The following is a 25,614-nucleotide window of genomic DNA, read 5'->3' on the forward strand; positions in this document are numbered from 1 at the left end:
AATTCCTTCCTGTTCCCGGGTTTCATTTTTCTCTCAGGGAAGCTTTTCATATCACACAAAAAGCTGCAACAGAGAATAAACAGATGATTCATCTTCTTTTACAAGCTCAAGTCTGCCAATGCCAACAGCCTTGCAATCAGCATGATTTAAAGAAAGTGTTGCAAATGCCATGTTATCTCATATAATTCACTCTTGGCACATAACCCCGTTTGAAGTATATCCACTGGAATTTCTTCCCATGAACAACCAGCAGCAATACAACTGCAAATGCTATTTTATTTATTTATTTGATTTTTATCCCGCCTTTTATTACTTTTGCAAATAACTCAAGGTGCTGAAAATCACCATTTTACTTCGTTTTCCTTTTATCTAAATTACATCACACAGTTGTCACAATAAGAAATGCATTTATGAGAAGAAATTTGGTCTCTATGAAACTGGTGTCAGATTTTCTAGGAAAAAAAATAAAGGACAAACCAGAAAAAGGAGCAAATCGGAAAGAGATTTGCAAGGATAAAAACATGCTTCCTACTGCTTTACAAAGGAAAATTCAAGAGCAGAACCAAGAAAATAAATTAAATCAATCTAAAGGACAACTTTTTGAAATAAGGCTGTTCTTTTTAAAGAAGAATATATGACCACTATATCTATTACAGGTAGTCCTCAAGTTACAACCACAATTGAGCCCAAAATTTATGTTGCTAAGTGAAACATTTATTAAGTGAGTTTTTCAGTGCTGTTGTAATTTTGAACAGTCACTAAATGAATGGTTGTAAGTCGAGAACTACCTGTATTGTGATTTCCAAATTTAGAGAAGATTTTGCTAGAAGAACAACCTGAGGATAAATATAAAGCTATGGACATTGGACCTTTTATTAATAATAATAATAATAATAATAATAATAATAATAATAATAATAATAGAGTCACTAATCCTGGCTGCGCAAGAACAAGCTATCCGCACAAATGCCATTAAGGCCAAAATCGAAAAATCCTCTGATGATGCCAAATGCAGACTTTGCAAAGAAGCTGATGAAACTGTTGATCACATACTCAGCTGCTGTAAAAAAATCGCGCAGACTGATTATAAATTGCGGCACAATTCAGTAGCACAAATGATCCATTGGAATTTGTGCAAAAATTATAATATTAAAACAGCAACAAACTGGTGGGAACATCAGCCTGAAAAAGTCACCGAAAACCAGATGGTCAAGATCTTGTGGGATTTCCGTATACAAACCGACAAAATACTGGCGCATAATACACCAGACATCACACTGGTTGAGAAAAATAAGGTCACAATCATAGACATCGCAATACCAGGTGATAGCAGGGTCGCCGAGAAGGAACATGAAAAAATCGCAAGATACCAGGACTTAAAAATCGAAATTCAACGACTATGGCACAAACCAGCAGTGGTAATTCCAGTGGTAATTGGCACACTGGGTGCTATTCCAAAAGCACTGGAATTACATTTAAAACAGTTAAAAATTGACAAAATCACCATCAGTCAAATGCAAAAAGCCGCACTGCTTGGATCTGCACGCATATTACGAAAATACGTTATGACGTCCTAGGCCCTTGGGTGGGGCCCGACTAGTAACCAATGCCAAATCCGGTGAAACAACTGGCCGCTGTGATACAATTGTACAATAATAATAATAATAATAATAATAATCCAATCATTGACAAATACAGTCCGAGTATTCAGCACCGATATTTCAATGCAGTTTGGCATGGAAAAATGCTCCACTGTATCCATAAAAAGGGGCAAAATCACTGCATCTGAGGGAATTGAAATGCCCAATGGCCAACTAATTAAATGCAAAGAAAATGAAGCCTACAAATACTTAGGCATTCTGCAGTTGGATAACATCAAGCATGGAGAAGTAAAAACTATTGTCAGACGAGAGTACACCAACAGAGTTAGGAAAATTTTGAAATCTAAATTGAATGGTGGAAATACAATCAAGGCCATAAATACCTGGGCAATACCAGTTATAAGATACACAGCTGGCATAGTTAACTGGACACAAGCTGATTTGGACCTTTTGGACCGAAAAACCAGGAAACTAATGACAATGCACTACAGTTTACATCCACGTGGTGATACTGATAGACTATATCTGCCCCGAAAATCAGGTGGCAGAGGATTATTACAAGTGAAGCAAACAGTTGAAGAAGAAAAACATGCCCTGGCTGATTATTTAAAAGAAAGTCAAGAACATCTATTAATCGAAGTAAAGAACAAAAATCTACTGAAGGCCCAACAGACAAAACAAGAATACAGAAAAGATGTGATAAAATCAAGAATGGAGAGTTGGCAGAACAAAGCACTGCATGGTCAATTTCTGGAAAAAATAAAAGATAAAGTGGACAGTGAACAAACTTGGTTATGGTTAAAAACAGGTACATTAAAGAAAGAAACAGAGTCACTAATCCTGGCTGCGCAAGAACAAGCTATCCGCACAAATGCCATTATGGCCAAAATCGAAAAATCCTCTGATGATGCCAAATGCAGACTTTGCAAAGAAGCTGACGAAACTGTTGATCACATACTCAGCTGCTGTAAAAAAATCACGCAGACTGATTATAAATTGCGGCACAATTCAGTAGCACAAATGATCCATTGGAATTTGTGCAAAAATTATAATATTAAAACAGCAACAAACTGGTGGGAACATCAGCCTGAAAAAGTCACAGAAAATCAGATGGTCAAGATCTTGTGGGATTTCCGTATACAAACCGACAAAATACTGGCGCATAATACACCAGACATCACACTGGTTGAGAAAAATAAGGTCACAATCATAGACATTGCAATACCAGGTGATAGCAGGATCGCCGAGAAGGAACATGAAAAAATCGCAAGATACCAGGACTTAAAAATCGAAATTCAACGACTATGGCACAAACCAGCAGTGGTAATTCCAGTGGTAATTGGCACACTGGGTGCTATTCCAAAAGCACTGGAATTACATTTAAAACAGTTAAAAATTGACAAAATCACCATCAGTCAAATGCAAAAAGCCGCACTGCTTGGATCTGCACGCATATTACGAAAATACGTTACGACGTCCTAGGCCCCTGGGTGGGGCCCGACTAGTAACCAATGCCAAATCCGGCGAAACAACTGGCCGCTGTGATACAATTGTATAATAATAATAATAAGTTTTGATAAAGTTTTTATCAAAGTCTTAATGTGAATGGTGACACCAAAAGTGAAAAACCAGAAAAGCAGGCCACAGTTGAATTCTGGAAAGAATTGTGGGAAAATGCAAAGGACTACAACAAGGAAGCAAAGTGGATACATGACTTTGAGAAAAGCATTGGCAACAAACAAATGCAAGTATTAGAAATAACAACTGAGATGGTCAAAAATCGAGTTAAAAAGGTAAAGAATTGGACATCACCTGGAAAGGACCAATTACATGGTTTCTGGCTCAAATATCTGACCAGTTTACATGCAATATTGGCCAGGCAACTGAATGAAATTTTACAAAAGGGCCAAATTGATGAATGGTTGACAACTGGAAAAACATACTTGATTCAGAAAGATGCAACTAAAGGAACAACACCTGAAAACTACAGACCAATAACATGCTTGCCAACAACCTTCAAATTACTCACAGGCATTATTGCAGATAACATGATGGATTATTTGGAAACAAACAACATCTTGCCAGTAGAGCAAAAAGGCAACAAAAGAAGGAGCAGGGGCACAAAAGATCAGCTTCTAATTGATAAAATGATATTAGAAAATTGTAAGAACAGAAAAACAAACTTGAATATGGCCTGGATTGATTACAAAAAGGCATTTGACTCACTGCCACATAGTTGGATCATAAAATGCTTAGAAACAACTGGCATTAGCAAAAATATTACATCCTTTACTGAAAAGGCGATGAAACAATGGAGAACTGAGTTGGCAGTAGGGAATGAGATCTACGGAATGGTTAATATCAAGCGAGGAATTTTCCAGGGTGATTCACTTTCACCTCTTCTCTTCATCATCGCAATGATCCCACTATGAGTAATCTTTAAAAAAATGAAATTAGGCTACCAAACAGCCAAAGAAGCTGAAAAAATTTCACATTTACTATATATGGATGATTTGAAACTCTATGGAAAGTCAGAAATAGAAATCCAATCATTGACAAACACAGTCCGAGTATTCAGCACCGATATTTCAATGCAGTTTGGCATGGAAAAATGCGCCACTGTATCCATAAAAAGGGGCAAAATCACTGCATGTGAGGGAATTGAAATGCCCAATGGCCAATTAATTAAATGCAAAGAAAATGAAGCCTACAAATACTTAGGCATTCTGCAGTTGGATAACATCAAGCATGGAGAAGTAAAAACTATTGTCAGACGAGAGTACACCAACAGAGTTAGGAAAATTTTAAAATCTAAATTGAATGGTGGAAATATAATCAAGGCCATAAATACCTGGGCAATACCAGTTATAAGATACACAGCTGGTATAGTTAACTGGACACAAGCTGATTTGGACCTTTTGGACCGAAAAACCAGGAAACTAATGACAATGCACTACAGTTTACATCCACGTGGTGATACTGATAGACTATATCTGCCCCGAAAATCAGGTGGCAGAGGATTATTACAAGTGAAGCAAACAGTTGAAGAAAAACATGGACTGGCTGATTATTTAAAAGAAAATCAAGAACATCTATTAATCGAAGTAAAGAACAAAAATCTACTGAAGGCCCAACAGACGAAACAAGAATACAGAAAAGATGTGATAAAATCAAGAATGGAGAGTTGGCAGAACAAAGCACTGCATGGCCAATTTCTGGAAAAAATAAAAGATAAAGTGGACAGTGAACAAACTTGGTTATGGTTAACAACAGGTACATTAAAGAAAGAAACAGAGTCACTAATCCTGGCTGCGCAAGAACAAGCTATCCGCACAAATGCCATTAAGGCCAAAATCGAAAAATCCTCTGATGATGCCAAATGCAGACTTTGCAAAGAAGCTGATGAAACTGTTGATCACATACTCAGCTGCTGTAAAAAAATCGCGCAGACTGATTATAAATTGCGGCACAATTCAGTAGCACAAATGATCCATTGGAATTTGTGCAAAAATTATAATATCAAAACAGCAAAAAACTGGTGGGAATATCAGCCTGAAAAAGTCACCGAAAATCAGATGGTCAAGATCTTGTGGGATTTCCGTATACAAACCGACAAAATACTGGCACATAATACACCAGACATTACACTGGTTGAGAAAAACAAGGTCACAATCATAGACATCGCAATACCAGGTGATAGCAGGGTCGCCGAGAAGGAATATGAAAAAATCGCAAGATACCAGGACTTAAAAATCGAAATTCAACGACTATGGCACAAACCAGCAGTGGTAATTCCAGTGGTAATTGGTACACTGGGTGCTATTCCAAAAGCACTGGAACTACATTTAAAACAGTTAAAAATTGACAAAATCACCATCAGTCAAATGCAAAAAGCCGCACTGCTTGGATCTGCACGCATATTACGAAAATACGTTACGACGTCCTAGGCCCCTGGGTGGGGCCCGACTAGTAACCAATGCCAAATCCGGCGAAACAACTGGCCGCTGTGATACAATTGTATTATAATAATAATATAAAAAAACAGGAAATTGGAAGAAATTCTAAAATGAAAGCACTACCATGAAAGATAACATTATCTACAACAGTAGAGATGTGATTCTACTACAGTTACAGAAGAGATAAGGATCTGAAATATACTGGTAATCTTCTCCTCCTCCCTCATAAAAAGGCTTGTAAACAAGTTGTAATATCTGTGTAGCTAGTTATATATAGTCTGGGCTCATATGCAGGGCTCAGTTTTAGGAATGGGTTCCAGAATATTTGTTTCACCATGCTAGGGAAGCAACTGTTCTTTCCCCTTCTGCATTTAGTTTTACCCTACTTTAAAGAAATGTGAATTTAGCAGATTAAAGCAGCCCGCATCTCAATAGGCATTAGTTCAGTGTTTCTCAACCTTAGCCACTTGAAGATGTCCGGACTTCAACTCCCAGAATTCCCCAGCCAGCATTCACTGGCTGGGGAATTCTGGAAGTTGAAGTCCGGACATCTTCAATTTGCTAAGGTTGAGAAACACTGCATTAGTTCTTTGTCTTACAAGGCTGACTGGGTTCATATATTATACTATGCCAAGTTGTGGTTTGTTTGCACAAGTGCAATTTATCATGTTGTGTGAACTGTGTAATTATGGCTTTGTTCAACAAATCATCCCTGAGGAGCAACCCAGTAAAAAACTCAGGCAAACCCCATTTTTTATTCCAGATTGAAAATTAGAAACTTATCTTAAATCATTTGTAGCTGCTTTCTGGTAACACATTTTCAAACTATGATATTTTTTTTTAAAGATTTAACAAATCCAAAGCCAATATAAATCCACTTCATGTTTCTGAACTTTGATCATTCAAGAACCAAGTTTGGAATGCATTAACAAAATTAACCTGGTTTGATATCATGCTTCCACGAAGTTGTCCATAGGCAGCAGCAGGTCGTAGCACTCCTTGGTGTTTCTCATTATATAACTATAATAAAAAGTATAAATGAGAAATCCATTTCGGCTCATGCTAGAAGATGCCTCAGAAGGAAGCCATGGCTTGATGTAAGTTTTGCCAACAGTATTTGCACAGCATGGTAATTTTAAATCAAGGTCGGGATAAGCTTGTTTTTGCCTCAATTGTGTCATGAGGACACACACACACACCCTTACCTAAACCAAGCATAAATACAAATCATAGTTTGCAACAGTAGCTCTCAAGGCAGGTTTTTTTTTTTTAAATTATAATCTGTGGCCAAACCTTAACAATTATTGCAAGCAAGCATCCCAAGTGTTGCATGTGAGCAAGCAGAGAGACCTCTCCAAGTTTTTTTTAAGCTGACAAAACATTTGTAAAACAGAAAGTTGCTTATATGCAATATTCACTCAAATTATTTTAAGCAGCTCAGTCTGTTTATAGAGGAAAGTGATTAATTGGTTCCCTAACATTGAGCAAGAGAATGGTTGAAGGTGTGATTCCGAGCAAAACTCAGCTGAAAGCAAATTTGGAAATCCCCTTGACTTCCTCTAAAAACTAACTACAATTTCAAAGCCTTTAAGGAAGAGTGCAAGATAAAGTTATATATCTTACATATTAACAATATGCAATAGATATTGTTATCGTACATTACATTCTGGAAGGACAAGATGCAATGGGTGGAAAGTAGTCGAGAGAAGCAACTTAGAACTGAGGAGAAATTTCATGACAGAACAATTAATCAGTGGAACAGCTTGCCTCCATAAGTTGTGAATGCCCCAACACTGGAAGTCTTTAAGAAGATGTTGGATAGCCATTTGTCTGAAACAGTATACGTTTTTCTGTTTGAGCAGAGGGTTGTGCTAGAAGACCTCCAAGATCTTGCGCAACTCTGTTATTCTGTTTTGTTCTCGGCCTTTTGGCTAAGATCAAGTGTAGTTCTGTTATTCTGGCTGGGGATGTCTGGAAGTGAAAATCCACTCATCTTCAGTTGCCAAGGTTGAGAAACACTACTTTGAAAACAAGAGGAAAACACCTGGCCCCAGGTAACTGGTATAGCAAAGTGAAAGAGGACAGAAAGGCATCCTTCTCTCACAGTTCCTACTTCATTGGCAAATGGCATTATCAAACTCTACTGACAGCAAATGTGTTACTACTTCTGTACTCTACTGTACATTAGCTGTGACACTGCAGTGAAGAAAAATGGCATTTCAAAGCAGAATCTGCATCGGTCAAATAAGGAAGGGGGTATGGTGGTTGTGGATATTGAAAGGTATAACAAGCTAAAAAGTGCCAAGTTAAGGGGTTTTTTTGTTGTTTAATTCCTTACAAGCAGAATGGATGTATTTGAGTCTGTTCTCCTTCATCTGTAAATAAACAGCTTATCTAAATGCTTGTTCCAATTCTCTCACTTCTAAAATACATTCTTTTCCCCCATATGTTTAAATGTGTCACCTATTTCTCAACTGTTCCGATGGGGATTTCATTTGTGCAAATTTTCAGAATCCTTTGATATGCCACATTGCTATGTTTAATACGTGTGAGAAGAATAGCAAGCACCATTTTTATATGATAATTTGATGCTTGTCATTGGGAAACGTTATATATAAATGTTATATGCAAACACACTCAAATTTAAATCATAGTTATACACATAAGAATTCAGAATCTATAAAAGTCAAATCAGCTATGCTGGACTTGTCAAGATATGTGCAGCATTTAGATCAACAGCAGGGAAGCTGTAGATTTGAATCACCTATCACACTTGTGTTCCAAATATTAACACATCCTTAATCCAAGAATAGGGAGGCGGTGGCTCAGTGGCTAAGATGCTGAGTTTGTCGATCAGAAAGGTCGGCAGTTCTGTGATTTGAATCCCTAGCGCCGCGTAACGGAGTGAGCTCTCCTTACTTATCCCAGCTTCTGCCAACCTAGCAGTTTGAAAGCACATAAAAATGCAAGTAGAAAAATAGGGACCACCTTTGGTGGGAAGGTAACAGCATTCCGTGCGCCTTTGGCATTGAGTCATGCCGACCACATGACCATGGAGATGTCTTTGGACAGTGCTGGCTCTTCGCCTTTGAAACGGAGATGCACACCACCCCCCTAGAGTCTGGAACGACTAGAGTGGGGAACCTTTACCTTTAATCCAAGAATGGTTTTACACCCATAATAGCTAGATGTTTCATCTATTTTTTTTAAAAAAAACTAAATGAAAACTAAAAGTTTCAGAAAGCTTAATCTATGCCCTGTGCTCTATTGTGCCCTCTCAAGAAACTGCAGTCCATAAACAGAACCATGTCCATGAATTGGAGGGTGTGAAGTGTCTTATATCAGCCCTTGGTTTCTATTCAATCATACTTCACATATGAGAGCTTATTCCTGCCAAGACCTCAAGATATTTGAGATGATTTAGACATTAACTTGGCTTAACATAAAGAGATCTAAAGCCTTTTGCCCTCTAACGTGCCCCTTTGCTCTTTCCTTAGCACAAGCTGCAAATAATCAAAGAAACCTATCATCTTCCCACTTTTTAAAAAAAATATATATAGGATAGTGTGGCTAATAGTTTGAGAATGATCAGGATAAAATTCTATTGCAAGGCCACAATTGCATTTTTGTTCTTATCAGACAACAGGTTATTATGTTCAGAGGTTTGGTAAATTTATATTCCCAGCAATTCCATCGTCCAAGAAACCTGAGAAGGGATTTATTTACAAGAATGTGTAAGTTCTTCTCTCATGCTTACCCTCTGCCAACCATAAAAAGTCCTGCCCCCAAATCAAACTGTAATATGGTTCATTTCAAGTTTACATGAGTGACAAGCTCTTAAGAATTTGAAGCGGCAAGTTCTATTAATCAATTTACATTACAGAATGTGTGTCTAATTCCCATAAGCTCTATTTAAGTGCATGCACATACACACACCCAAATAACTCAGTCTGTGTATTTTATTTTGTACCACAGATGTTGCACAAATAAAAAAAAGTAGTGGTAATTTAGAGTAGGAATAATATTTTTGGCAATCAAATACTGCAAAATATTTTTTTTTAAAGAAAACTATTAAAATGTTATAACACTGAAGATAGCTAACATGTCTCCTCACAGTTTTCACTTCTCCAGACTAACCACACCCCATGCCTAACCATTCCTCATTCTTCTTCCTTCATTTATCAACCTAGTTGCTGCCTTCTGGACATGCTTGAGTTTCTCAATTTTCTTACTCAAATTCAATGTCCAGAACTGAACATAATATTCTAGGCACAGTTGACCAATGCAGAATAAAAGGAGATGATGGCTTCTCTTGAACTTGTCATTATATTTCTATTGATGTAGCCTAAAATGAATTTGTGGGGTTTTTGCAATTGTATCATACTGTTGGCTGATGTTTAGCTTGTGATGCAATGAAATGGCCACATCTTTTTCATATATGCTGTGTCCTAGTATGGTTCCCCACCACCATCTCCAGTAGTATGATAGGCCATCAATTTTTTGTAAATCTTCACATTTGTCTCTGTCAAATACATCTTGCTGATTTTTGCTCAGTCTTCCAGCTTGTCAAGATCCTCCTGAATTTTGATGATTTCCTTTGACATATTTGTTAACAGTCTTATTTGTGTGATCTGCAAATTTGCTAATTGTATTTTTTAACCCTTCATCCAAATACATCTCTTGAAAGCACAGAACCTATAATGTAACTTATATTTCCGGACACCTCTTTCTAAGTCACTTTCCCAAAGACAGTCAAGATTAAGTGACTGCATAATCCTGAATTTGGGAGGTGGGGGGGTGGGGGTGGTGGAAGGAAGGTTCAGGGTAGCCACACCTTAGAATTTCTTGGGATTTATCTAATGGACAGAAGGTTATAGTCTTAGTTTGGCAAGACTGTCCATTATGTGCAAACAAATAAAGAATTGAACTCGATTAGACTTTGCTGTGTCATCTCTGGGCTTGGGCCTGACATCTGATTAACTAAATTGATCATTCTATTAAAAAAGATCAGGTTGATTGAACATGATTTGTTCTTCTGCCAAGCAGTACATTCTTTTCTTAAATGCTTAGCAACTGACTGTAAGTTTAACAATATGTTCCAGAATTTTATCCTGCATTGGTATTAAGCTGACTGATCTGTAGTTACCCAGAGTTTTCTTCTGAATCAAGCTTGACTCCTGGTGATTATATGGATATATTTGTATTTATTTTATATTACTTTTTAAAAAATTTCTCAGCTTAGAACTCCATTCTTGTTTCTCATTTCTTTGAGTCTTTCGGAAATCCAATGTTGGAAACTTGCTTTGCCCCTTCTCAATGATTTACGGGATTGAAGAAATTCAGAATGGGACCATGCTTTTTTTTTTTTAACCTGGATAGTCCAAATGTATATCTGTACCAACTTTATTTATTTATATATTTGTATATACTGTATATAATACACACATACAGTTAATATTACATTAATACCGCTACTAGTGACTGACTTTTCTAACTAATTAACTCTGAATGGAGTCACAAAGAGCTGGTATGCATTCTATGGATTCTGTTGGGCTCATGACTCTTGCTCAGGGAACAAGTGGAGGAACATGTGGCAGCTATGGTCAGGAGAGTTTTTTTCATAAATACATCCTGTGTGCCAATTGCAGCCGTTCCCAGATTGGAAGGCACTGCTCATAGCTACTCATACATAGCCACCTCCTGGCTGGACTATTGTAACCTGTTCTATGCTGCCTTTGAAGAGCATTCTGAAGCTTCAGCTAGTCTAGCATGCCATGGCACAACATGCATGTGCCACCATGGCTTCATGGGTTGCACATAGACCATGGTTTCATAGGGAAACATGCTGCATGAGCCCTGTATGATATGGGAAGAGGTCTCTGTTGGATTCTCTCTCTGCCTACCTCATCACATCTGAGGGAGTGGATGGGCTCTGCTAGGTCCCCAGACCCATGCCTTCTTTGTTATGGCCCATGCTTTGTAGAATAGCCTCCCTTTGAAATATGGGCCACCCTTTTTCTATTGCCTTTTTATAAAGCCATGAAGACTTGGCTCTTCTCCCAGGCATTAATGGTGGGATTTTAGTTTGGAAGGCCTGGCATGAATGTTGTGTCTAGTGGTTTGTGTTTTTATTGAGCCCTAATGCAGTTTTACTTGATTTTCGTTTTAATATAATTAACTGCTTTTGGTATCTTGACCACTCAAGAGATTCTTGGATACTTTGGCAGTCCCATACATTGGACAAATAAATAAAATGCTTTCTTGGCAATTACTGTTTTACATTCTAGATGCAAAAGACATCCAGAACGATAGTATCACAAGTCCCTGAATAATTCCTACAACAAAGAAAATCATATTCTGATTAAGAAATTGGGCAAATTATGTACACAGGAAATATTTACACTCTTTTAATTTTGTGTAATTCATTATATCTAAAATAATTTGAGGATAGACAAAAATGTCAGACTACATCCTTCTACCTCATAAAAAAAATCTTTCTAAATAACCATCTGAAATTTTAGCAGATTTTAAGTATTTATTCACTGTTTTTAAAACTTTGTTATATGCCACTTAGAGTTATTTTTGGTGAGATGGACAGATGTAAAAATCAGATAGACCAGTGGTTCCCAAACTTGGCAACTTTAAGACCTGTGAACTTCAACTCCCAGAATTCTGGGAGTTGAAGTCCACAAGTCTTAAAGTTGCCAAGTTTGGGAACCACTGAGATAGACCAATAGATAAGATTATTTCTTACAAATCTTCACTGCCTGGGAGATACATGAAAGCATTAGTCCTTAAAAAAAAATTTTTTTTTTTACAAAAAAGAACACTATTCTCATCATACCTTTTTTTCATACCAGAAAAATGTCAGAAAAGAACTTTTCCTCTTCAGAAACCTGGTTAAGTGATACTGAGAGTCACACAGTCCTAGTGCTAGTCATGCTTCTTCTCAATTAATCAGAACTCAGAGATTTTCTCAGGAAAAATCAGATCTGTCACATTATCATCAGGGTTTAATTGGCTGGGCAAAGCTGGATTCCACAGGCCCATATATCCAGAGAAGGCAGACTTTAAAAAGATTTCTCAAATGAGTCACCTTGAACCAAATACATCAACCGAATCCTGGCAGTTTGTCTGCTGAGTCAGCCAGGTTACGTAAGGAGGTGCCACTCAGAAAAATTGCTGGCTCTCATTCAAATCCTAACACAACTTGAGTATGGTTAAGGTAATATTTCACTTTGTACAGTTAACCATCAGGAAAGATACATGACAGAATGATGCTTGACAGAAATCAGGGGTGGGTTCCTGCCAGTTTTACTACTGATTCGCAACCCCCACATGCTCCTATGCGCGCTGAGTGTGTGTGCACTATTCAATGTAAACTGTTCTTACACGCGCAATCACGAAAATCCAAAATGGTGGCGGCCCAGCAGCGGTGAGGGAACCAGTTCCGGGGCGTGGCAGGCCCGGGTCACTGCCAGTTCTGTGACCCAGACCTTAATTCCACTACCGGTTCGGCCGAACCGGGCCGAACTGGGAGCAACCCACTTCTGACAGAAATCCTGTCCCAACTGTCCCATGCTCCACATCCCTTTACAGAGCTAAGTGCCCTCTTAGTTGATGGTTCCATAAGAAACAAAAATGAAATGCCACAGGTAGCCCTCAACTTACAGCAGTTCGTTTAGTGAACTGAAAAATGTGGCTTATGACAGTTTTTCACACATTGCAGTATCCCCGTGGTCATGTGATAGAAATTCAGTCTCCTGGCAACTGACTTGTATTTAGGATGGTTGCAATGTCCCCCAGAGTCATGTGATCACCTTTTGTGACCTAGTGACAAGCAAAGTCAATGGGGAAGCCAGATTCACTTAACAACCGTGTACCTAATTTAACAAGTGCAGCGATTCACTTAACAGTGTCAAGAAAGCTCGTAAAATGGGGCTTTAAAATTCCTTTAACAAATGTCTCACTTAGCCACAGAAACTTTGGACTCAATTGTGGTTTTAAGTAGAGAATGACCTAAATATTGTAAATGCATATGGAAGACTGAAAATTTTTGGAATATTGTGCTGCATAAAATATAACAAAACTCTATAGGCGTTCAGAACTATTGTCTTTATTTACCTCTTGCACTTCCATTCCACCTTTGTTTTTTTTGATATTCAATATCAGAAATGGACACAAAGCCCCCCCCCCCCCCATGGGGATTTCGCCTGCAGCCCATCAAACCTTAGTTATGTTCCCCCAAACCCTCCAAAGCCTACTGCCAAAAAGTCATATTTAACATAATAAAGGAGGAAATATTAAATATATGAGGGGGGAAGCATGGGAGCTTTGTTCTGTTTTAAGCCAATTTTGATTTTTGCCATGGCCAGTTGTCTGTGAGTGTGCTGGAAATTATAGGTTCAATATATCTGAAGGGCATCAAATTGGGGAAGTTTTTCTGAAAGATTTATTAAATTCTTTTTATGTGGCTTTTTGGTTTTGAACGATGCACACACACACACAACACAACACACAACACAACACAACACACACACACACACACACACTGCTTCTATGACTATGGCAATGCTCAGAAAGAAGGGCTACTTCTCTCACGAACTTAAAAAGCCAATTGTGAATACAGGCAGAATTGGTCAATCAAACTTCACCCGGCATGCAACAGAGTTGTTGACATGGTAGAGAGAAATATATACATTTGTCTTCCAAACGTAAAAATAAAGTTCTGGTCACCATGTTCTCTGACAGCTAACCTATTTTATTTTACAACCTCGGAGAAGCAAATGTACTTTTTTCTTTTTCCATTTTAGAGAAACATACCTTCTCCACCTTGATCCAGCAAGCTTTCACTTGAAAGCAGCCTCTCGTTTCTTGGCCCTGACTACCCCAAAACCCTATTTCCAGTAGTCTCCAGTTCTGGAGAAGAGTTGCCTATGTCTTCAATGGACACCATGCTCGCTATGTGACTAAGAAAGTTTAAAAGATTACAAAACCATCAAAGTCAGAATGTCCTGGTTTTATGAGTAATAAAAAGCAAAGAGAAGGAAGGCGAATAAGGGTAGGAATTTGACCTAATAAAACAAATCAACAATGGTGAACAAGTCTGGACTTGGTAGCTAAAGGCCACAAATAAAACATTTCTGATTGGACCTACATTTCATGGGAGAGGGATTATTCTTTTTAGTTGTCTTAAGCCTGTGGTTTTTTTTAACACGTCCAAGGCAGCTTAGAAAGATTAAGAGAGAAAGAGCCATTCATTCAGCCTTATTCTCTAGAAGCCTTCAAAACAAAAGAAAAAGAAATGGGGGTAGCTGGGCTAGGCATCCAAATTGCACTAGAGGTCACGCCATGATCTAACTGGGACTTAGGATAACTTTGACAAAGAAAGACAAAGAAGTGCATGGCGGCAAGTTCAGCACTTGCTAGGAATTCAGATTCTCTATGGGTTGCCACTATTACCCCTATCATCAGGAGTTACACCTCATCACTAGAGTGGAAAAGCAATGAGCCAGGGTGATGCAGTGGTTAGAGTGCAGTACTGCAGTTCGGCAGTTCAAATCTCACCAGGCTCAAGGTTGACTCAGCCTTCCATCCTCCCAAGGTGGGTAAAATGAGGACCCAGATTGTTGGGGGAAATATGCTGACTCTGTAAACCGCCTAGAAAGGGCTGTAAAGCGGTATATAAGTCTAAGTCAATGGGTCTCAACCTTCCTAATACTGTGACCCTTTAATACAGTTCCTCATGTTGTGGTGACCCCTTACTACAAAATTATTTTATGTTTTCTGTATTTTTTAGAAAATATGTGTTTTCCGATGGTCTTAGGCGATTCCTGTGAAAGGGTTGTTCGACCCCCAAAGGTGTCCTGACCCACAGGTTGAGAACCACTGGTCTAAGTGCTATTGCTATCTTCCAGTTATTTCAGAATTATAACTCCTAGTAACCCCAGATAGCGTAGCCAAAGATGAAGAAAGCTGGAGGATCAGTTCAACAATATCTGTAGGGTTAATTATCTTCTCAGTCTTGCCTTATGCTGCTTTTAAAAACCACGCAGATGGGTCTCTGCAACCTGCTTTCCTAATCACAGCCTCCTCTTTTCACACATATAGAACAGCAGGAGATGTCATTCAATCTATGTTTTTATTTTGCTGGCACAGAAACACAGCAACAAACCAGCCCGCTCTCTCTTGCTTTTGATGCCGGTCATAGAAGAATAAATGTCCCTTCTTCTATGTCCAGCACAGACTGCTCCTTTCATTCTCTGCCAACCTTTCTGGTAGAAGTCTAAATGTTTATCTGGCTATGGCTACAGAAACTACCAATATCTTAATAGTTCAATAAAATTGATAGGAAAATAGCTTACAGGATTATTGATACACTATATTATATTGAGGGATAAGCATAGGTGTAGATAAGAATGTGTAATTCAGAGAAATATGTTTGAGGACCAAATACAGGTAGCCCTTGATTTACAACAGTCCATTTAGTGACCATTCAAAGTTACAACGGCACTGAAATAAAGTGAATTATGACCGTTTTTCACACTTATGACCATTGCAGCATCCCTGTGATCATGTGATTTACATATCGATGCTTCACAACTGACACATTTATGACAGTCACAGTGTCCCGGGGGTCATGTGATCCCCTTTTTATGACCTTCTGACTCAAGTGAAGACTATGGGGAAACCAGATCCACTTAACAACCATTTCACTCATTTAAGAACTTCAGCCATTCACTTAACAAATGGAGTGAGAAAAGTCATAAAATGGGGCAAGTCTCACTTAATGAAGTTCTCACCAACGTAGGTTTTCGGGTCAACTGTGGTCGTAACTTGAGGACTGCCTTTAAGACATTCAGGTTACATTGCCCTCAATCGCACACAAGATTCTGCATCGAGCATAGCCATCCATGGAGGTGCCGGTATTGGCATCCTGTTATTTCTCCCTCCCGCAAACGAAAGCTGTGTTCCAAGTTCACTCCAGGACAGATGCCTGCAGGTGAGTAATCTGCGCATGTGACAAAGCTCTGAAATGCTCCAACATTCAACTTCGCTGAGAGTGAGTTATCCAATAGGATTACAGAGCAAGGTTATAAAAAATAAAAATGAGCCTCTTTGATCTACGGGAGTATGAAACCTCCCAGGAGCATTAAACACCTCCCAAGGACAATGTGGCTATTTAGCCGCCTGCAAGGAAAACTAAAATAAAAGTTTTGGGGTTTGGGGGTTTTTTGTTTTCCTTCTGTACACTTGTTTCTCCTGAGCTGCTCAAGGTACTGGCGCTGCACCCTGCTTAATTTCTATGTCGGCTCACTTGAAAGAGAACTTGACTGAACTCCTAACAAGTGTGCACAGAGCTGACCATACTAATTAATATGCAAATCAGTCTGCTAACCACCCCATTTCTTTCTTCTATCAAGAGCCTATCTCTTATTTAGATTATACTGATAAACTGTAAGCTAATAATTAATCTCTTCCTTGGGGAATATTCATTTTGATTTACTTATGCTTTTCATGACAGTGGGTTTTTTAAAAGTATGATTCTCTGTCTTGAACTCTCTTCAAATATTTTTCCAACTATTTACATAAGCCTTGCAGGAAGATAGAAGGATGGACTGAAGTAACGTTTAACAAAAAAAAAAGTATCTGTGTCCTTCAGTATATACAACTTTTTATTGTCTGTTTCTGGCTTATATTTCCTATTTTCATCTGAATCACTTCATTTTCCTCTTAATTTATGCTGTTTTTACATCTTGCTCCCTCTTAAATGCCTTTTATAATGTTATTTACAGAAGAATGAAATTACAACCCAGTCAAGGTTGTATACAAATGCATATAAAGCATAGTGGTATGACCTCTGTTACAGATCTGTACAGTACATCTAAAGAGTAGTAAATATAATATGTTTGATTAGCAATACAGTAAGAATTAACAGGAATTTTGACTTCCTCTTTTTCAGAGGAAATAGTAATCTTGAAATAATTTCTAAGCTCATGTCTGAAAGCTAATTATTCTGAGCTGTTATTCATTTATTAGATGTTTTGTTTTATACTGAGCAAAAACCAAAATTAGAAATGACAGTAATATACACTATTCCTTCAATACTCTTCTGTGTACTTTTAAGTGTACGACTTCATTTTCTCATTTTAAAAAAATGTGATAATTCCGATCTTTTCCCACCTCGTTTCACTGTACAGACATTACTCTGCTTACAAACAGATTACGTTCCGAGAGGCTGTTCACAAGCCTGTTTTGTTCACAAGTCCAAACTAGTGTAAAAAAACCATGTCCAGTAGAGTACTTACCTTACATAAGTGACACAGCATCATGGTAAAACCTGATAGTTATGGTGATGGTGTTGGCTCATCCTTTGAAGTTGATGCAGCAGGTTTTCTACTTTCTGGAAGTGAATTTAGGGTAGTGGTCTTCCTCTTTTCCTGATAGAGGACACTGTAGCAGCAGATCGCACGAAGGGCAGACATTCTGGTGAAGTGCTCAAGATTAGGGTCCTGCATCTTGCACAATTGACAGCACTTTCTTCGTCAAGCTGAATCGCTCAAGCTTGGTCTGGGATCACTTCAATGGTTCAATCTCTTCTTCTCCTTTTCCTCCTCCTCTTTTATTTATTTATTTATTTATTTATTTTGCTGACTTTCCATGAGGAATTATAAAGTCAGGAGAAGACAGGAAAAGATTGGCTTCCTGCATGCTGCAGTACAGATGTGGCACATTGGAAACTAATCCTTTCCCAACTTCTCTTGACATCTGGGACCTTCTAAGATGGACTTGTGGACCGGTTTGTTCATATCAGTCAACATTCACAACTCAAAAGTTCGTATGTAGAGTAATATCTATATCTCTTTACATATATTTAGTTACTATTAATTGTGCTTCTTTGATCACTTGCTATCCTACTAATAGCAAGAATAACTTTTACTTTTCTTCTTAACCCAATCAAAATTATCTCAGTCTTTTTGCTGCCAGGACACAATGGCAGCTTGTATCTGATTTTTTTTTTAACACCAAGAATTCCTAATTAGCTGGCATTTACCCAACTTACCTCTACAGTGTGCGCCTTCATCTGAAGCATCTGCACAGTCACGTTCGCCATTGCAAAGCTTTGTCATGGGTATGCAACGATCAGTCCCCAGGCAGTTGTAATAGTTTGGATGGCATATCGACACCCTGCTATGTGGACCTGAAAAATAGGAAGAGCCATTGCCATTATGAGGGTCTCCAAGGGTCTCAGCACAAATATTTTATAGAAGATCCTAGAAAAAGGAATGGAGCCTCATGTGTATAGATGATGCTTAGACACATACTGTGCGTTCCTTTATATCTACAAAACAGAATGCATGCGATCATATAATTACTAAGGAAATGAATGTGAGAATACAAACAGGCATAATGCTAGTCTTCACTCCAAGTGACCTGAGTGAAACGCAGGCACAATTATTCTATTCCTGGTAAATGTTAGTTTAAAGCAGGGGTGTCAAACTCAATTTCATTGAGGCCCGCATCACGGTTGTGTTGTTGACCTGGAGGGGGGGAGGGGTGGTTTCCAGGATGGGCGTGGCCAGCTTGATGTCACTCATGTCAGGGGCATCTGTGGTGGCCTGAGCACTCTGCCAGTGAAAATGGGCTCCTGAGCTCCATTTTTGGCTGGGATGGCTTCCTGCAACCCTCTGCCAGCAAAAAGAGGAGCTGGGGATGGGGGACACACATGGCTCACCCAAGCTCCATTTTCACTGGCAGAGGCACTGCAGGCCAGTTGTTCGCTTTTCCAGGGCACCCTCAAGGGCCAGGTCCAAGCACCCTGCAGGCTGGACTGGCTCACAGGCCTTGAATTTGACACTCTTGGTTTAAAGCAAATATTTACTCCTTTTGAGTCTTAAAATTAATTTGAATTCACCTAGGAATTTTTCAGGTGGCTTGGAGTGCAAAGGGTTTTAAAGGATTGGAACCATGCTGACATATGGTAGCTGCAGTCCAGAATATTTGGAGGGCACAAAGCTACCTACTGCTGACCCAGATCCTTTTTCCACAAGGCAATGAAATCTCAGATTGTGTTTCCAAGGGAAACATACCAAGCAAATGAGTTTGAGTAACTCTGTATTAAAGATTAATTAAGCCAAATTCTTTTATGGCTCAGGTTAGAAGCCTTGGTGTGTACTGATCCATCAGTCAAAGTATTCTGCCATGTAGAATAGTCCTTCCATCAGCCACTTAATCATTACCGGCACGAGGAACCTTAACAGACCATTTTACTTATTTTAAAAGCTAATAAATTAGGTAATTAATTTCATGTAACAGGTTTGTGGTACACCCCAAAGGGTTGCATTAGACAGGAATTGTTAACATTATAAAAACCACTTTTAAAGGTGGTGTTCTTTTGCCCATAAATATATGGCCTCTCTAATTGAGTTGGCTACAATCCAGAAATAAATACAATTGAAAAAGGAAGAATTAAGAAGGAGGTCTCAACTGAGAGTCTAAAATGCTAAGCACGGATGAAATTTTAAGGGCAAAAACAACAGAAGATTCAATTTGTTTAAAAAAACTTTTAACTTGATGTCACAGAATGCTTCTGCTAAAACATCCAGATTTCTACTACTGTATTATGCAATTATTATTAATATTAAATGGCAACTGTTATTGTTACTACTGCTAGCAATTCTCTAATTGTGAGTATCAGAAATGGAAACCAGGATTACGAACAAAAGACCTTGGGCCAATCAGGTTCTCTCAGGCAATGGCAATTGCAAACCACTTCTGAAAAACCTTGCCAGGAAAAGTGATTGGATGACTATATCTTTATCTAAATTCAGCACAATTCAAAATCTTTACAAACCTCCTAACATAAGCCACTCTGTGCTAATGCTTATAATTCCAATAGCCACCAGCATCAATAAGGGCCACATTAACTGAGATTTGTTTCTTTTCCACAGAGTAAATAATTCTTTCTTTAGTCTTGCAACCTTTGCCACCAAATAACCTAACTTCTCCTCTCACTCAGTTACTTTTGTACAAGCAAGAATATTCCAAATTGAGTTTTTAAAAATGTTGCGTAATGTAGTACATATTAAACCACATGTTAAATCTGTACCTTTACCCTGTACAGTAGCTTTATAATTTAGCTAAGTGACAGAAATAAAAGACTAAGTCTAGAGTAAATCATTGTGCAGAGTCTTAAGGTTGTTACAGGTAACATCTTTATTCTCCAGACACTTTTGTTTGACAATATACATTATATACCATACATACATACATACATACATACATACCCCTTTGCTTGCAAAAAAGAGAAACTCCATTACTGCCCCCGAAAAATATATTTTTAAGTCTTTACTAGATAGGAAAACTTCCATAGCTAAACATCTCAGGATACAGAGTTTAACCTCACCCAACCGTGTACAATAATGATAAGCCATCATCCTTAATGGAAGTGCTGCTCTACAAATGGGCAAGAGATAGCCAAGCTAGTCTCTTCCAATAGTCAAGGATAGCAAGAATTGCAATCCAAAACATCTGAAAGACATCAGATTACCCGTTGTAAAATTTAGGCCATGCCTACCTTCTCTCCCAAATGTGTCCAAACTTTCACCAAGGACTTTGGCTTAGCCCAGAGCAATCACACATATAATGCAAATCTGAGTCCTTTATTTACTGATGATCGTGGGGGGTGGATCTGAATCCTATAGTAGCTTATATATTATCTCTGTTAGCAACACAATCCTTATAAGGCAGGGGTGGGCTGCTGCCAATTCGCCTGGGTTCAGGAGAACCCGTGGCTAACATTATGGCCGGTTTGGAGAACCTCCAAATCCTACCGCTGGCTGGCTCTGCCCACCCCTCCCCTCCCGGGAGTCTCCACATGGCCCATTTGGGATGTGAGGTAAGTGCAGGGCCCGTGTGGAGGCTCAGGGAGGGGAAAAAACGGACCTCCTGGAAGTTCCGGAAGGCTGAAAATGGGCCCATTTCTAGTCTCGGAGGGCCTCTGGAGTTTGGGGGAAGCAGTTTTTTTTCCCTCCCAGAGGCTAGAGGAAGGCCTCCAGAGCCTGGGGAAGGCAAAAATAGCCCCCCCTCCTCCCGCCGTGGTGCAGGAGGCCAACTATGCGACACCTACCATGTTCACGCCCACCTAACAATCAGGCAGAGAGCCCGTTGCTGAAATTTTTGAAGCCCACCTCTGTTAAAAAGGTGTTGTAAGAGACAACATTCCAGAAAGGAAAGGAGTTGAGGAGACAAGAAAGTGTGCAAGCTCAGGCACTTATTGTTAAAAACATCTTCTGATCCCCTGCTGAAATGAGAAGGAGAGGGATGGCAGAAGAAGCTGGTCTTTCAGAAAATTTGTGCAAACAATCCTGCTTTCCTTCTCATCCTCAGCTGCAACCTCTTCAGTTGGTTGCCTTTAGACGACAGTGAAGCTACTTGATCTAAGGCTGATCAGTGGTTGGTGCCTGTGCTAATAAATATTTATGCTTTGTCTAGAAAGCTCAGAGGGAAGTCCCGGTAGGTATTGCCCCAAATTTGTCAGCAGTCCAAAACCTTAATTAATAATTAGTGTCTGCATTTAAATTAATAGGTGCTTTTTAAAATCGGTGGGAACAATCAAGAAGAGGCTAAATGAGCAATAATGAGTTCATCCCAACCAGGGGCTCCATTGTTTGGAATAGGCTGGGAATTTCTTGGTGTTTGCCTGCAAATGTATGTAAGCTTGGCTTTATAAAGCTAACCGGTTGGATATTAACAATGACACCTCCAGTTTTCCTCTCCTGTTTCCTTTATCTCCAAATCCTATCTGGGGTAACTCTTGCTTGTCATTGCTAAGACAAGACTGAGAAGTTCTCCATCTTCTGGAGCTGTTTAGCCAGTCCTTTCTCAGGCCACTATGGCACCGTGCTGACGCCCCCTTATCTTTCTAAGGTTAGAAGGCTTTCCCTTGAAATCCCCCCCCCAAATGAATTTCTAGTGTTGGGGATAACAGCTCACTTTCTAATATCAATATTAGCAACATCAATGATGTTGGCACATGAGATAAGCTTCATAAATTAGGATCCCTCTTTTTTTTCATGTTTTTCAACAATAGTTCTGTGCTGACCAAAATAAAATGCATTCCGTTATTGTTTTTTGAATGTTGGCTTTTACTTAGTTTATTAATGTCATCTGGTCTTTACCCAAGCTCTCTAAGTTGATTTAGAACGCTAGGAACTATAATCCAACACACTTAAGACCGCATCAAATTGGGAAAAATATATCTGTGTGCTCTTTAATAAGCACAGAATCATGCTATGTAAAATACACAATCCACATTTTTTCCAGAAATCTAAATTGCAGTTAGCAAGTCAGCTAAACTGCCTTAATGTATTATTTTGTTCATAGATCAAATTTTGGTGAAGGGCAAGGAAAATGGAATATAATAATTTGAGTTATGAACTTCAACAAGGCACCATTTCTCCCTTAATAAGCAGCGTATTTTAACTGTCCACAGAATTGAAGCTTCTTTTTTTAAAGTTTCATAGTTGACCAGGGTAATTATTATTGATTATATTTGGTAAGTGCTCCAGTGAGCAAGCGTTTGATACTAAAACTCATAGCAAAATTGCATTTGTTAATTTTGCAACCAGAAAATAGTAAAAATATTATTATAGCTGCTTTGATCTTCCACAGGTTCTTCCATTAGACACCAAATAGCAATGTGGAAAAACTAACCATGTTTGAATATTTGAATTGATTCAATTCTCAAATTCAGAGGCAAACTGAGATCAACTGGAATTTGACATTGTCAGTGTCTCATTCCAGAGGCACATTTATACAAAAGACATTTAACATCTGGCCTCTGTCGAATATTTCACAATGATTGCACCATTTTGAAATATTGCCCTGGAGAAATTTGGCAGACATCCCAGAGGCCAAATCCGTTTTCTTGTTATAATCAGGAATTAATTGCACTGGGCCAAAAGATGAAGAATTTGTTTGGTCCCAGTTTTCTTGCAGCTAAAAACAAGGATCCAGGTGGGTCAGCCTGAAAGCTCACCTAGCCCAAGATCCTGCTTCTCACAGGAGCCATCTAGATGTTTTTAGTAAACTCCTCAAGCAGAACATGACTACAACAGCACCTTCCCTTGCCCTTACTTCAGACGTGACATCGAGAGCCTATACTTGTGAACCTGACAATCACAAACACCATCACGACTCAGGCATCGATATCTTTCTCCGCTATGAATCGGCATCATCTCCTTTTAAGGCTAAGTTGGGACAGTCAGCCCTTCCCATCTTGCTGGAACAAATTCCAATCCTTTGCTATCTATACTGCGGAGAATAGCGAGAATAGTGCTCAGTTTTATCTTCCGTGAATCTCGCTTCATTCAGTTTACTGGATAACCTTTTGGGGATAAAATTATAAAGTGGAAATAACCCTTCATCCTATCAAATTTCTCTATAATGTGTATCGTTTTATGCATACTCTGTATCTTCCTTTTTTCTGATGCTGAAAAGCTTGACATGCCATTCTTCATGGCAAGTTACTTCTGCCCCTAAAATCATTTTAGTTCCTTTTTCACTGTCTATTCCATCTCTTCAGTATTCTTTTCCAAGTAACAGTCTGTACTATTTATAATGTGGTTGTATCACACATTTGTATAAAGGCGGCTTTAATTTTAATTTCTTTCCTGGTTATTCTAAGAATTTTTTAATGGATTTTTCTTCAGTAGCACTCTTCTCTTATATCCTTGATAATTTTTAACAGTGGTTTCTATTAGCCATTAAACTATCCAGCCTATAGTTTCCTGGATAATCCCTAGAACTTTCTGAGAAATGATCTGGTGATTTGACTAATTGTAATTTTATAAAAAGATCGGAATTTTGTTTCTTAACACTACTTTTTATAGGCAAGTCCATTTTGAAAATGTCAGTTATATTTGTGCCACATTTTCTGTGACAGATACAAAGAAGTCATTCAGCATCTTTTCAATCACTTAGGATATTTTTAACAGACTCCACAGCCAACCTCTTGTGAAATAGTTTCTTGTTTCATGCACGCACACACACAAACACACACACAGGCATTTTGTATTTCCTTTTATTCCCTATTCTATTTATTCAGCTTATAAAAATAACTATAATGGCCACAAATACATCTCAGTAATAATACCAAAGCATCCACTGAAACATATTAAATTAGACAAATCAAAATCATCCACTACAATATATTAAGCCTAGTCATCAATAAAAAAAAAGCCTTTCAGAAAAGCTTGAAAAATCCTTTTTTCCCTGATCTGTATGAATGCAAATAGAGGAAGATCTTTTAAAAAAATAAAGAAGAGTTTATAAGCTGTTAAGAAAGAAGAAAAAGCCTTAAGAAAAAAGCCTTTCCTTTTGTATTCAAAAATTCCCATCTGGGAATATACCATCAACCATTCTAACTTGAATTTTTATAGTTGAAAAACATTGCTATTTTCCTTCTTCTCCCTGGAAGATCTCTCTATTGTGATTTCATCCCACGCCTAAGTCTCAGTCCAATCCAACTTATCTCTGTTTGTTGCAGACAAAAACTGTGGAGTCCTATGCCTACTTTCTTAAGATAATGGATGAAAGGTGAGACATAAATCTTAATGAATGAACTCACAGTCCCAAAGCTCACACAGAGCAGGGCAACTAGTGGATTTATTTTTTCTCTCTCCCATTCTTGGTTTAATTATGAAGGTTATAAGTTAGGTAGCATGGAACTACAGATAGTCCTTGACTTATGACCATAACTGAGCCCAGAATTTATATTGCTAAATGAGTAATTTATTAAGTAGGTTTTGCCCCATGTTACAAATCTTCTTGCCACATTTGTTAAGTGAGTCACTGCAGTTGTTAAATTAGTAACACAGTTGTTAAGTGAATCTGGCTTCCCCATTGACTTTGCTTGTCAGAAGGTCATAAAAGGTGATCACACGACACCAGGACAACCGTCATAAATATGAACCAGTTGCCAAGCATCTGAATGTAAATCATATGGCTAAAGGGATGCTGCAATAGTCATAAGTGAGAAAAATGGTCATGTCCCT

General features: G+C 38.4%; 1 protein-coding gene across 1 annotated transcript in view; it reads right to left on the reverse strand.

Moving 5' to 3' along the window:
* Positions 1 to 25,614, reverse strand: part of LRP1 (LDL receptor related protein 1) — a 338,552-nt gene that overhangs the window by 221,400 nt on the left and 91,538 nt on the right. The window contains exon 4 of the mRNA XM_087710610.1: positions 18,621 to 18,758. Coding sequence (XP_087566736.1) covers positions 18,621 to 18,758 — 138 coding nt within the window. The remainder of the gene's footprint in view (positions 1 to 18,620; positions 18,759 to 25,614) is intronic.

Source organism: Thamnophis sirtalis, unplaced genomic scaffold (assembly GCF_051295495.1).
Source record: "Thamnophis sirtalis isolate CommonGarterSnake01/CBP01778 unplaced genomic scaffold, rThaSir2_p1.2 scaffold_3, whole genome shotgun sequence".
NCBI lineage: Eukaryota > Metazoa > Chordata > Lepidosauria > Squamata > Natricidae > Thamnophis > Thamnophis sirtalis.